At 36.4% G+C, this 15805-nt stretch overlaps 1 protein-coding gene and 1 long non-coding RNA gene across 2 annotated transcripts in view; one reads left to right on the forward strand and one right to left on the reverse strand.

Moving 5' to 3' along the window:
• The window catches only part of LOC121738463, an 86619-nt gene extending 71697 nt beyond the window's left edge, over positions 1 to 14922 (reverse strand). Inside the window, exons 1-3 of the mRNA XM_042130523.1 lie at positions 14774 to 14922; positions 2114 to 2228; positions 1206 to 1379 (exon numbers count right to left, since the gene is read on the reverse strand). Coding sequence (XP_041986457.1) covers positions 1206 to 1379; positions 2114 to 2228; positions 14774 to 14847 — 363 coding nt within the window. The 5' untranslated portion in view covers positions 14848 to 14922. The remainder of the gene's footprint in view (positions 1 to 1205; positions 1380 to 2113; positions 2229 to 14773) is intronic.
• Positions 6672 to 12022, forward strand: LOC121738469. Its single transcript, XR_006037293.1, has 3 exons — positions 6672 to 6683; positions 11035 to 11036; positions 11968 to 12022. It is a non-coding gene; the product is annotated as an uncharacterized LOC121738469 (long non-coding RNA).
• Positions 14923 to 15805: the final 883 nt, after the last annotated feature.

The raw sequence follows: 15805 nt of genomic DNA on the forward strand, positions 1-15805 counted from the left end.
TTTGTTGACATCGCGCGCTATAAACTGAAGTCCACGCGGACGAAGTCGCGGGCAACAACTAGTAACTAATATATGGACGAACGCGACTAGACGTATTTAAAATAGAGAAATTATGTCATTGAGTCGACGTTCGCATTCCCGAAACGTTCAAGGTTTTGAGAAATTTCTCAGTATTTATGAATGTATTTTATTCGCTCGTTGGAAAAATATTTACAATGTGCGTTGCATAATTCAAACAGATCTTAAAAAATTGATTGCGTTAAAAATTTATAAATTACATAAAAGAAAAGCGAATAGTACATTGAAATTTATGGGCTCATAAAGAGGTGTATTTATATGTAACATTAGGTACGAAGATTGTGTCACACCTTTATTATAGAACGTAGTATAGTAGTTTACAAGTATATTATTAGATACAAGTAATTTATTTGGCACTTAAATAAAGCGTTAGTCTTAAGAGTAAAATGGATTTAATAAGATGTAATGCATCTTGAGATTTCATTCGTAACATTCAAGACCCAGGCTATATTCATTTTTCCGTCGGACTTTCAGATCGGTCAATCCAAGCCTTTACAGGGGCTAGTCTTGACGATAACGGTTTCTACACAAAATCGCCTTCTGCGATAGTAACCGAGGAAAATTAAACTTTCGACCTAGGAAAAATTCTAAACTCATCATGGTCGGTAATGCTAGACAGAAAAAAATCCTTCCAAAAGTTTAGTATCTGTGTAACTCAAATCACCTTAAGGCTTTAACCTAACCAAAGTCCAAACCAAAATAATGCCAAACCTAAATTGCCCCACTAACCCTCAAACCCACACACTACACACACTACACAGTCAGCCACGAAATGCCTTTACATTAGTGCGAGTTTCTTACGCCGTTTCTCCTCGCCAGGTTAGTTCCCGAACCGAAAGATTGTAGACTTTCGGAAAATATCTTATATCTTTAAACGAGCAATTCTTGTGTATATATATATATAGAATCTCGGAATCGGCTCCAACGATTTTCATGAAATTTAGTATAAAGGGGGTTTAGGGGGTGATAAATCGATCTAGCTAGGAATCATATTTAGAAAATGACATTTTATTCGTGTTTTGTCGAATACCGAGCAAAGCTCGGTCAAATAGCTAGTTTATTTTAAAACTCAGAAATAAAACAATTTTGATTTGATTATCGCTCCGCCAGATCTACTATCTACTCACCCTGCACTCAGACGAGCTGATGATCTCCACCAGGAACCTCGTCCGCGTGCCGACCTTGACGGTGAGGTCATGAAGGCGCCGCAGGAAGGTCGGCGGGTCGTCGCCACTCGGCATATCCTCCGGGGACACCTGGAGTCGGACCCGGGTCGTATCCGTCCCGGCAGCATTGCTCGCCTGGAACCAGTGCCGGTTTTAGCTCTACCAGCGCCCTGGGGGAGATTTCTTCGGCGCCCAGGGTGCTGGTTGTGCTAAAAAAGCCGCTTTTTGTTTGCCTTCGACGCCCCTTTTTATCCGGCGCCCTGGGCGGACGCCCAATAGGACGAAAGTATCCGTAGACGGGAAGTATGCGCGTAGGAGCTTGCTGGTTGTCGCGCTGAATAAACTGACCACTTTTCTGTATTCACTTATCGTCATGATCATTGATCATTGTGTAAATATATTCTAATTCTAACGGAGTGCCGTTAGAATTAGAATCTTCAAAAGAAGAAGTTCATATTCGCCAATTTTGGTAAGCTCTACCATCACCAGGGAGATTAGGTATATTGCGACAAAAAAGCAACAGGCGTTATACAGCAGCTGTATTGTGCAATATCTGCTGTCAAATACCAATAGCTTAGTCATGCAGTATAATATTAATATTAGTCAGTCTGGTCCCGTGCTACAGGTACATTAGCACGGGACTAGACTGACTTGTGTTACGGGTACCAGACAACAGAAATATATTTAATACAACTCTGAAAACTTTTTGTTCCGTCAGCGGGACTCGAACCCGCAACCCTCGGCTTGAGCTACCAACGCGCTCATCCACTGAGCCAAAGAGGTCTTCATGCGGTATATTAGACGCATCAATGGCATTTCTATGATGAATTCTCTTTGGCGAGTAGACTATCGACTTGTTAATAACTTACTTGCAGGGTGTAGACGCCGCTATCATCAGTTGTCGCAGCGGATATCGTCAGTCGAACTCCACGGGAGTCCTGCGACGTAGAGAACCGGTCGTCAAGAGTCGCTCCCGCATGTCTCCTGCCATCACAAAAATAGATTAATATTCGATATTTTTCTATTAATTTCCTATGGAATTATTGTCCTTATTCGATAAAGGGTATAAGGGCGAGGGACAAATTATAGCTCGAATCAAACGTAGATTATTAATGGAGCTTTGGAAAAACAGAATTCAATTCGAAAGTTAGCCTTATGCAAACTTAATTTTAGTCTTTCAGATTTTTTCATCTGACTCGGTTACAACTTGCAACGCAACGCTCTGCTGTTTGATGTGGCAACTCACAAAATACAAATACATAAGTAATTATTATTATAGTACTAGACGTTCCACGCGGCTTCGCCCGCGTAATTTAGATATTTCACAGACAAATTAGTCCACAAACAATAGCCTATGATCCCTTACGTGGTGTACTTCTTATCTGTGCCAATTAAAAATAAATTCTCCAGTAGTTCGTGAGATAAGCCCTTTTAAATAATTTCCCCCATTTTTTTCCACATTTTCCTCTATTTCTAAGCTCTTATTAGTTGTAGCGTGATACACTGTAGCTTAGGCGCTGTAGCAGCCTTGTCAATAAATGGACTATCTAATACTGAAATAATTTTTCTAATCAGACCAGTAGTCCTGAGATTAGCGCGTTCAAATAAGCCCTTTCAAATCTATTTCCTCCCATTTTTTCCACATTTTCCTCTATTTCTTCGCTCCTATTAGTCTTAACGTGATAAAATATAGCCTATAGCCTTCCTCGATAAATGGGATATCTAATACTAAAAGATTTTTTTAAATCGGACCAGTAGTTCCTGAGATTAGCGCGTTCAAACAAACAAACTAACAAACTCCTCCGCTTTATAATATTAAGTATAGATGCTCACGCCGATATCCCAATAAAGTGCCCGCGACTAACTTACGCTTCGACCAAGTAATAGTAAAGACCAAAAGGAAGGTAGGTACCGAAAACAATAATTCTTGAAAATAATTATTATTTTCCTTTCAGAGCAACTGTTTGGAAAAAATAAAGTCGCTGAACCTACATTTTTTTCAAACTAGCCTTGATTTCCTTTGTTTCTATCTCTATCTGAACTAGAGAGAGGTAAATTGTGAAAAAATGTATGGCGTTATAAAAGCCATCATAAAACACGGCGCCAACTATTTTTAAATTTTACACATTTTATTGAGAATTTTACAACTCAAATAAATTTTTCACTTTTATAATATAGTTTGCGGTCAATTTTATAAAATAGTGCTTATGCTACAGTTTTTTCAAGAATCACGTCTTGTAATCTTAGGGTTATCCTCCGTACATAATATAAAAGAGACTCATTTCGTTAGTCTAAAAACAGAGACATACCTAATTAATGGTTAATGATGATCTTCATGGGCGTGCCCAGGTCCTAGGCCAGGGGGGGGGGGGGGTTGCAAACAAATGGCAAAAAATAGTTTTCTTAATTTTTATAGATAAAAGTACTAGATAATATACTTCGTATGGACGTCAACATGATCCAGGGGGGGGCAGCTCCCCCCCCTCGGTACGCCCATGATGATCTTCTGAAATATAGATATACTATACTAGATATCTGAAATATAGATATACTATACTAGATAGTAGATATTATGATGTAGACATTAAAGACAAATGCGAGTGCACGGAAGCGTGAAATGGCGAAGGGCAGCTATTGTTTCTCGTTTCAGCTGAGTACTTGCAATGTGTGCAAAACTATCACTGCAGTCAACAACATAGTTTCTACAGACATCAAAATTTCATTGATAACCTCCGACTAGAAGTACGTAATTTTACTTGCGAGTTGTAGTGTATAAATAAAGATAGCCGCTTAGGTACTTAGGTAGTGGGGTGCTTGGAGTGATCGCTCGACTTCGGTCTGATGATCACTTCTACACCAGCCGTCACCAGAGTACTAGTGTTCAGGTATACGTAAATCCCTGTGTTTAATTCACTGGCCCAGACATTGTACTATCAGAGAAGTTGATTCCTATGCAAATCGGGGACCTAAGTAGTTTGGTTGCGTTACGTCAAACGCAGCTGACAGATCACAAATCATATTCGACCAAATAACGTTGGTCTGTCAATTGCATAGGAATCAACTTCCTCAATGGTACATACTGTACACGAGTCATTCATAAAGATCAGCCGATACCGAAAGTACAAGTAATACTTTTGGTATGTTTCAAACAATTGAATGCGGTGCAGCTGTCGACTGCTGTTATGCAAACGATTTGAGAAATGTTTCTATTCTGCGATGAAGTTATTTTCTCTACGCATGGAATAATTGTTTCCCGTATCACCGTGCTAGCCCTGCAGCAGGGATGTTGCGAATATCCGCATCCGCATCCGTAAATGCGGAGCATCCGCATATATTTGGACATTCGCATCTGCATCTGCATCCGCATTAAATCAATGCGGATTTTTATGCGGATGCGAATGTCATACGAGTTGCGACAAGAAAAAAAAAGCGGCGGGGTCTGTGAATGGCGCGTGCCGTTTGCACGTGACGAATGACTAATGGGAGCGCAAAAGCCGGCCAAGTGCGTATCGGCCACGCACAATAGAGGGTTCCTAAGTACCGCCAGTTTTAAATAAGTTTTGTATCGTCAATGAATGTACACTTATAACATGTTTTACACTACTAACAACATCATCTCAGTTACATTCAAAGGAATTTGAACGAAAAATTCCTTTGTACCTCTCAATAACTTATGAAGTCATCTTAGCCGTGATAATTTTCTTTTTTTTAGCATATTACCTACTCCCGTGAATTTTTCCACATATTTTTTAGAATCAACCGTTTAGCTAATAGCTGGTAGAAGGTCTTCCCCTAAACTGGACCCTTAACGATTTCTTCCACTTTAAAACTTTGCATATTTCACAAATGGACCCCTAAATCGGAAAATGATCTTGGAATACTCGTAATATTTTTAAAAACCCTATCCAACGACACCACACACGGTGGAGTGGATGTAAGGGAGGTCCCATAATTTTTTTAAAGGTTTTATATACCATTTTGTCAACATAGTTTATATGTATGTGAATTTATGCCAAATTTCGGCTTTGTAGGCTATTCTCTGAGCGAAACCGTGGAGAACCAGACATACAGACGGACAGATAGACCGAAAATATAAGTTCATTACGGAACCCTAAAAACGGTCTCAGGATCCGACGCGGTTTATTGTGGTGCATTAATTGTCTCGTGTAAATTAACCACTACGTGTTTGTTTGTACTTCATACTTAATAAAAAGCGGCATTATTACTATTTAATAATTTAAGTAAGTATAATGCTTTATACTCCTATTTATAACTTCGTGTACTTACTAAGAAAAATGTGGTAGAGGTTAATACAGGGGAATTAATGTAATTTTCATTTACAAATTATCATCTCTCTAATACAAAAGTATTATTGTAGTACAGGTTCCCTAGAACAATTTTTTTTATTACTATTAAGGTAATTTTTCGTAAGCAGCTTCATTTTGATAAAACGAACAACAGTTTCCTCTGCGAAAGTGTTAGCTAACATAGATAAATATGTTTAATACTAGCTGTTGCCCGCGACTTCGTCCGCGTGGACTTTAGTTTATAGCGCGCGGTGTCAACAAAATTTGTGTCAAATTTAAAAACTTTTTAAAACCCTGGTAAGTGGTACCCCTCTTAGGGCCGCGCTACACCGGAATAGCAGCGCTGAAAGTGCTCGCCTCGCCGCTGCCATTCCGGTGTAGCGCGGCCCTTAATTAATCAAAATACCCAAAAACAGCTGTGCAGTGTGCACATAATCTATACTAATATTATAAATGCGAAAGTATCTCTGTCTGTCTGTCAGTCTCGCTTTCACGCCAAACGCCAAAAGTATCTCTGTCTGTCTGTCTGTCTGTCAGTCTCGCTTTCACGCCAAACGCCAAAACTACCGAACCGATTGTAATGAAATTTTGTATACAGATAGTCTAAAGCCTGAGAAAGGACATAGGCTACTTTTTTACTGGAAAAAAGGGTTGTAAGGGGGTGAAAATGCGTAAATTTGTTCAAATTAAGTTAGTTCCAACAATTCATAATAGATGGCACCGTGCGTCTTCTACATCGCGCTGACGCTTGCTCAAAAGTCTTCCTATAAGACGTGGTATCATCTTTCATTTAAGTTTCTATTTTTTTCGATTGTTATATCTATTCTACGGTATTAAATAACTCAGTACTTTATCTAAGCAGTGACGTAACCTTAAATCTATCAATGATAAATAGTTTATGGGTAAAGTTGTGTAATTGGAGGCCTAAATAAGCTTTAAAATTTGGCATAAAATATAAAGTTTAATATAAAAAAAATGAAATACTTATTGTGTGCACATTGCACAGCTGTATTGATTTAAGGGGTACCAGGGTTTTTTTATAAAAGCTTTTGACACCAATTTTGTTGACATCGCGCGCTATAAACTGAAGTCCACGCGGACGAAGTCGCGGGCAACAGCTAGTAACTAATAAGTATGATTAGTTCTATGTTACAATGAAGTAAAAAATAAAACGCCATCTGTTGAATCGTATTAGAACTAAAATGTTCATTGCATCGATATATTTCTGGATTTTTTATAATATTATACATAAAATATATTTAAGATTTTTGAAATTTTATTTTAATACACATCCAAGACCCAGGAACATTGAAAACTTTTTGTTCCGCCTGCGGGACTCGATTACCCAGGACCCCCGGGATGAGCGCAGGCCACGCGCAATGCGAATTCATTTTCATCGATATTTTCATGGAAATAAGATATTTTCCCACATCAAAATGTAGCCTATGTCCTTTCTCAGACTCTAGAATAACTGTGTACAAAATTTTATTGCAATCGGTTCAGTAGTTTTGGCGTGAAAGCGAGACAGACAGACAGACAGACAGACAGACAGACAGAGATACTTTCGCATTTATAATATTAGTATGGATTTCGATTTGATGGTCGTAAAATATGGATTGTTCTATTCAAAATGCGTTGCAAAATGAAGCTATTCACGAATAATTCGCTTGATATTAATCAAAAAATTTATTCTAGGGAACCTGTACTATTATTTTGTAACACAATAAAAATTAAAATAACACTTTTTCATTTTATAAACTATATTTATGTAGGATCCAAAACATCCGCATCCGCATCCGTGGATGTGAACCTCTAAAAATCCGCATTCGCATTCGCATCCGCGGATGTGAAAAAATCGGGATCCGCAACATCCCTGCCCTGCAGTAAAACTGAACGTTATGTCGGTCAAAAGGGAAACGATTGCGCGTCTCGAGTAGCGCCCCACATCGTAACTATTTTTTCTCGTCAATGCGTGATAGATCAGACATCGGGTTACGCAAATGTATAGCGACTTAAATATAGATGATGTAAGGCGCGGTGATGAATGGAAACAGTTGGCATAAGATCGATTGGGCCATATAAATAGTTTTTAACTATCCCGAAAAATTATTTGGTTATTATAGTCACAGACTTATTTATTGGATGCAAATTTTTCATTCACCCGATTCTTTATATTGATTGATTTTGATTGTTTATACGATTTTGTTTACCTTTATACGTCGGTTGCCAGTAATTTTGATAAACTGTGAATGAGATGCCAATCGAAAGTGCTTAATTTTCTTGATATAATATGACGTGGAAATCTGAGGTGTTTATAGTTAATTTACTACAAAATATTTTAACATTAAAAAATATTTTTTAGTAAGTACTTATTTAAATATTTAGTAGTAAATTTTTACGCAGGAACCTAGGTAATTAGTAATTACAATTTTAAGCTGAAAAATAACTAATATTTTCTTATGAGAAAATGATTTTGGTATACTTAACGTAATTACGTTACATACTTATGTATGAGAATTTCGATGGCACCCGGCCCCATGATTTTTGAACATGTTTCACCTGTCATGTAGCATGCTGTATTAAAATCGATTCAGTAGTTTTTAATTATATTCATTTCTACCCGTGGGCCGTGGCCCGCATTTGTCGGTACGTCGTTCCGCAATTTTAAACCGACTTCCAAAAAGGAGGAGGTTATAATGTGTTCGTCTGTTTATTTTTAAATCTGTAATATCTTCGAAAATATTCATTTAAATCATATCATGCTGTAAAGGGCAATATAGATATTAGATATTAAATAAATAATGTATTTAAAGTATTTAATTGAATAAGAATTATTGCCGTGTTGGTTAAAATCGCTTCGAAAATTAGCCATTAAGTATTTAAAGTTAAAGTAAATTGCAAAAAAAATTTAATTATGAGATAGACATATATATATACCATCGCGGAGTTTTCTGTAGACCTTTTCATAGTGTACAATACTTAGTACATTATTTTGATAAATCTCGTAGAGTGCCTGCGTTTGCAATGTCAGCGGAAAAAAATGTAATTTACGACATCACATTAGAAACCCCAAAATTAACATTATTTTTCCACTATTTAACCTTTCTCTTTAATCACTCTATCTATTAAAGAAAACCGTATCAAAGATTAAAGGGAACAAAGGGACATAAAGGAAAAAAGCGACTTAAAAAATAATATGTCCTAACTGACTGATAACCTCATCGCTGAGCTAGAACTGTTAAGTTACAGCCACGAAAGGTGAGTGGGGTTGTTTTATTAAGTAGACACCCACTAAGGAAGGAATCTTGGAAATTTGATCCCGAAGGGGTGAAATGACTTGAAAGTTTGAATGAAATTATAATTGACATGATCTGACCAAACGAAGTTGGTCTGTCAACTGCCTAGTAATCAATTTCCTCGATGGTACAATAATGTACCGATTTTTTATACTGGTGACTTTAACTAAGTTTCGCTCGTAGGCGCCAAGTCCCTGAATTTCAGTTCTTCCTCTAAATATAATCATTGTGAAACCAATGCCGCGGCCAAATGAGTCGCCTAATTACTTAAATACTTCGGCCACCCATTAGGATTTAAGCTGACTTACTTTAAAGTGGCACAAAATTCGATAACACAATCTGGACCATTTCATAGCGAAAGTCTAAATAATCTCTATGTAGATAAAATAGCTAGGAGCCGTGTAGATTATGATAACAATATTTTATACTGGTCATTCAAGATAACATGTAGCTGGAAGTTATTTTCAAAGGCGACAAAGACAAAACCTCTAAACCAAATGACCAAACTATAAAACAAGCCCAGTGCATCATAAACCCGAAAGGAAGTCCCTTTCGCATCTATTATTATCTCCATTATTAGGTTCATCAAACATAGGAAGTTTACGTTGGCCGGTTTTCTATGACCTAGTCGCTTATGATCATTTTTCCGCGTACAGTATTTATTAATAACGCAAAACAAATCGTGCATCTAGGCCGGGGTATAGGGCTGCCACACATCAGAAAAGTAGAAAGAAAGAATTCAAAGATTTTGTAGATAAGCTTGTAATAAAGTGTTCATTTTAGTAAAAATCGATAGCTTAGATGACTGATAATAATTTAGCCTTAGAATGTGCCCGGTACCAAATAATCAACAAGACTTCTACCGGATACCTCACAAGTTGAAAATCTCGCAGCCCTAAGCAAAAGGAACCAGTCGTACGTCAATGTAACGCGTTGGGAATGCGTTAAAATTTTACTGCGTCGAGGAGATTGTAAAAGCTTATGTGTTGAAATGCATGGTGTAATTAGTATGTTGTTGGCTATGAATATTAAATGTAGTTGGTATTGAGGATTTATAGCATTAGTACATAATATCTAGTACTTTTTGGCAAGCAATACGAGTATTAAGTTATAGTTACCTAATAATATAAATTAATAGAAATTAGAATGGTATGCAATTTTATTGTCTTGCTTTTTAAAAGGAGTGGATACTGGATTTTATTAAATGCGATTAAAATAAAAATAAAATATCAATGAAAGAAAGTAATAATTGGGCGCGAAAAAACGACAGGTCACAGGACAGTTGATTATGTAACAGAATGTTATAAACATTCACAAGCATCATGGGTAATAAAAATGCACACGCAATGTTTTTGGGCGAGGAAAGGCGCAGTTTTCGCCTAAAAAATCTTGAATGATATTGACTGTTGAAAACACAAGTTCGTGTCAAACGTAGTACGCTGAGTGCTTGGCTTCGTCAACGATTTGCGCAAGAATCGCGAGCTGCTTGGAAATTAGCCAAGTCGCGATCAAACAATGTGTATCTATGTAGGCACTAAATTTATTTTCTACACCTAAGGCCCAAAGAGCCAATGAGAACTACAAAATAATAATCTATTGTCTTATGCCCAGTTTGCGAGTTTTTGTATGAAGTTTATTCTTCTCACATCGCTATTGAATGGATGAACTCTTAGAAAACAAGCGTAAGGTTTTCAAATTACTACTACATTGAACTACATTAAATAATATGGGAAACCATAATATCGAAACTGTATGAGATTATTAACACAAATAGTGAAAGTGATAATTTTAGCTCCGCCGCCGGCGCCTATAGGTCATTGAGAAATTGAAGTTTCGATGTACGAAAATAATTCATAAAAATCGGCCAAGTGCGAGTCGGACTCGCGCACGTAGGGTTCCGTACCGTTATAAAGCGAAAGTTGGCAAAAATTGTGTTTTTTGTATGAGAGCCCCCTTAAATAATTTAATTTTATTATTAATTATTAAATTAATAATATAACTAAAGATTTTGTGAGAAATACAAGTGCCCTGTTGCCAGTATTAATTACGAGCAAAAAAGTTAGAGAAATTCACGTTTGTTGTATGGGATGCCCCCTTAAATATTTATATAATTTTATTTTTAGTAGTTTTTGTTATAGTGGCAACAGATATACACAATTTGTGAGAATTTCAGAAGTCTAGCTATAGCGGTTCTTGAGATAAAGCCTGGAGACAGACAGACAGACGGACAGACATCGAAGTCTCAGTAATAGGGTTTGTACTTTGTACCCTTGGTACCCTTTGAGTACGGAACCCTAAGAAAAAGTGTAATCTAAACATGACATTATCTGAAAAGCTATAAACAGGATCGTGTTAGGAAACACTTTATATGGACTATAAAAAGAAAACTATAAGAAAAACTAAAATGGGCACAAAATGTTTTATGACTTTTATAAAAATAAATTATTAATAAATTATTAAATAAATAAAACACTAGATGATGCCCGCAACTCCGTTGCGCCAAAATTCGTTCATCGCGTGGGAGCCGTACATCTTTCCGGCATAAAAAGTATCCTATGTCCTTTCCCGGGACTCAAAGTATCTCCATACCAAATTCCAGCAAAATCGGTTCAGCGGTTTGGGCGTTTTTAAAACTTTTGTCAGTTTTATAATTTTGTAAATTTATTTTGTATTTTATTGTTTTTTTTTCATTTTATTTTATGATCTTGACATGTCCAAATTTTGTATATTGCAAATAATGGAATAAATACTATTGACTATTGACTATTGAAAGGGCTTATTTGAACAAAAGTACTGGAGCAATTTTTGTTATTTGGCACACATGAAGAATAGAGCACGTGAAAGGACATAGGTTTCTTTTTTTGCGGTAAAATGTACGGTTTCCGTGACATTCCTAAATTACGCGGGCGAAGCCGCGCGGAACATCAATTAATTACCTAATATTTGCGGCGTGTGCGTGGTCCACGACCGTTCGCTAGCTCGACACATTCGCCTTTTGTTTATCGAATTTTCTTAAAGATTTTCTTAATAGACATGTACTATCACGGACATTTTTTCAGATCGTTAAAGAGGAATAATTCTTCCATACTTACATATAATTTTTTTGGACATCTTGGACAGTTTTTGCAGCGCACGCAACGGAAGCTCTCAAAAATGAATAATTTTCCCCGTTTTTTTCGGACCTACTGTTCCTGAGTAATCTCAGGAACTACTGGTCCGATGTGAAAAATTCTAAAAACGCGCTAATGCGCGTTCATACAAATAAACTTTTAAGCTTTATAATGATATAATTTAGCCATCGATCGTGGAATAACGTGACACAATAGCTTATCTCTTGTTATCGCGGCCGGATGCGGCCGCTTAGGGCTTCATGAATTAGTATAGATTATTTCATTTTATAAAATATTATAATGCGTTCATAAGTCGTAGGTATTTCATTTTGTTTACTCACCTCAGCAACATTGAACATCTGTAGCTAGGGAAGTATCAGATTTTACTAGACCAAATTGGTCTCGTTTTGTTGAAAAATTTGACGAGAACTTGTAAAAACTAGAAAATATCCACAGCCGAACATATAACCTCCTCGTTTTTTGGAAGTCGGTTAAAAAAAATTATTTTGGATTTGCAAACATTTAAACAGCCGTATCTTTTAAACTATCCAGTTTATCGAGACCCAACTATTCTCATTTTGTTGCAAATTTAGTCTACTTTAAAATAGTTTCTAGTGACTTCTACCATTAAACCGGTTCTTGGTGGTAAAAAATGGCAAAAACTGAAAACTGATCAACAATTTAATGCTTTCTCTTGAATTTTAAAATGTTCCGGAAGGATTTCGAGGTGAAAAAATTATATTTGTCATTACCACCTCATTACATACAACATATAAAAAAAATCAGAACTACCCCATTTGATGCAAGTGAAGACCCCTTTAATGGTACGATTTCCATGGACTATAGGTCTGAGAATCGGCTACTGGCTACTTTTTATATTGATAAGTGCATATTTTGTTGAATAAATTAAAGTAAATTAGCACAACTTGAGACTGACGGCGACCATTGTTTGTGCGACGGGATAGCGATGGAGCCATGGTGCCTTACTTATTTAGTCACAGGTCACTTCAATAAAATAATATGGGCGAAATACTTTATATGGCAAAACAACGTTTGCCGGGACAGCTAGTTCCCCTATAAAAGTAAAGATTAAGTATTAACATATTTCTTGAGTTTGGAAGATATTAATAATATTCTCTGATCTTTAATTGCAGGCGGCAAAATGACAGTTAAACATAAATCTGTCTCCACTAACAGACAACCTAAAGACAGAGAAATGAAATGAGTAATACTTAAATGTCATTTTACTGACTGAAATGATTAATCAGTAAGATAGAGAAAGAAAGTTTCGAAAAATTAAATAACCGCATTATTTGACTCTAGTATATTTAAGTGAGAATTTCAACGTGGGACTTTTAAAAGAGATATTTGGTAGTTGGTATTTTATCATTATCATTTCATTAAGTTTACATAATATTGTTACTACTGTTACTTCTAGTAGATATCTAATACTATAGCAATTTTTCCTTGACAGAAGTTTCAGTGTCACAATTTAATTAATGGCCAATGGCTGGCTTACACGTATGAAGTTGACAAGTAGTTAACTAAATTTTAACTTAATTTTAAGTTTTTAATTGCATGTAAACACAAAATTTAGTAGCAAGTTCAAATTTAGTAAGTACTAAACTAGATGACAATTAGAATTTAGTTACTACTTATCTACTTAATTTTTTTTTCTTATAAATAAGGGGGCAAACGAGCAAACGGGTCACCTGATGGTAAGCAACTACCGTCGCCCATACGTGTAAACCAGCCATTAGAGTTAAAAACTTTTCATCAAGAGAAAGAGATGGATGGACAAAAATTTGTCCATCACCACCTGTCATAACAAACAAGCCCTTCCAAAAATCCCTAAGGTAAATATAAATTCAGAAAAAAAATATCCACAGCCGAACATATAACCTCCTCCTTTTTGGAAGTCGGTTAATAAAATATAAATAGCTTTAGACATTTTTAAAAGATCATCTCGACCTACTTTTAAAACATTTCAGGGTGAAGTGTAAGAGAAGAAACTATTATAAAACCATTCACTTTAGACGTGTTTATTTCTGCCACAAAATATAATATTATGTTAAGTTCAGTTTTGGAAAAAAAAATCTCGTGCATAATATTATGTATCATCAGTCGTCATTATAATAAAACACAATATAAATTTTAGAAATAAATAAAAAAAGGTATCAAGATGTTCAGTTAATCACGTTTAACTATTTTGTTTTAAATTCCTTGATTGTTATTAATACTTATTTAACTTTTTTATTAGATCAGTGACCGCCGGCCGGGTTTACTGGCCATTTTAAAGCCTTCCAATAGGTCACCATATTGTGTTTGCACCTGTTACGTTTGATTTGTCTCTAAAACTTTGTACATATTCACAGCGCCTAAAAAACTTTTCTCGAAAGTTATAAATTTTCCTTTTTCGCAAAAAATGCTCGAACGTCAATAGGTCTATAAATTTTAAATTGGCAATCCTAAATTTGGGCCAGCAAACCCATTTAACCGAGAACCTAACCGAGGTGACTTAAAATTAAGAGGTGCCAACTAGAGATCGACTACTCAACAACACTGAATTGAGACAACAATATTAATAACCGTGTACTTTGCCTACGTTAGTTTGTCCTATGCCGATTTTATATCGGTTTAATGACTTCGCAAATTAGCACAGTTCGCAACGGCATGTTACCACACGGCAAAGCTGATCTAGGGGTCCACTATGACACTGAGCACTCGTCACTACGTACGGACAGGGGGAAAGCGGGCGCAGCACCCAGGGCACACCGCGAATCTCTTGGCCGACGAGGAGAGCCACCCACAAATACCTGCTGTAAATGGAGGAGGTCGACCGCACGACGGGCTTCCCTGCAGCGTCACCCTTGCAACAATTGCTGCCCATGGCGGGAGCGCATCTCGTTTCGAATCGAGTTCGCGGTGGCCAGGCGCGGACTGCGCCGCCCAAGGGATATTTTCGTAGATGCGACACTAGCGCCCCAAAACTTTATGTTTACGATTAACTTTACGAGAAGTTGGGAAATCCCGGATTGCATTCCAGTTCGGATATAAATCGCATCTTTCATGAGTTTAGAAATTCGCAAGCGTTCGCAATGCAACCGTGCAGATATTATGATAAATAAATTGATTTTAATAATGTTAGTACTATTTATGTGCACGGTTCGAGAATTTGCCAAAAACCTACACAGATGCAGTGGGAACAAATTAGCAGCGAGCGTTTTAAATAAGTATAATAAGAAAATAGAAAATATGGAAACTTCTTACACTCATAAAACACAATTTTGCGTGCACTTTTTCTACTATATTTAGAAAATATTCTAAATATAGTGGACAAAGTACACGAAAAATTGTGTTTTATTAGTGTTCTGAAACATGAATTACATATAACTTATTTATAGATAGCCGCTAGATGGCTGGAGTGTTGGATGATCTAGTCGTGCAACATAGGTGAGAGTTATGATAGTTCGCGACACAATACACAGATGGTGCTTTACTCTTATCTGGCCAATGTCTGATACCTCTCATATTTATTTTTGGGAAGTAAAAGGTAAACTACGTCTGACATCATTTCAATTTCCATCACACCTAGCCGACAAGGTGACTTATATACAGTGATGCTATGTAGATAGATTTTTAATTCGTTTTATTTAATAATTGTAAAATCCTCCTAAATTCTAGCACTATGAGTGCAGTATGAACTTCAAAAGTAAGAAACAAATATTTTTTAAAGGTTTTTTACTTCCTATTTCCTAAGAACATCAGTTTGACCTGCATAAGCTTTGATATTTTCAATGTGAGGAAAATATCTTGCAAAAATATATAGACATGTTAGGTATAGGTAG

The sequence above is a fragment of the Aricia agestis genome, chromosome Z, assembly GCF_905147365.1.
Source record: "Aricia agestis chromosome Z, ilAriAges1.1, whole genome shotgun sequence".
In the NCBI taxonomy this organism is placed as follows: domain Eukaryota; kingdom Metazoa; phylum Arthropoda; class Insecta; order Lepidoptera; family Lycaenidae; genus Aricia; species Aricia agestis.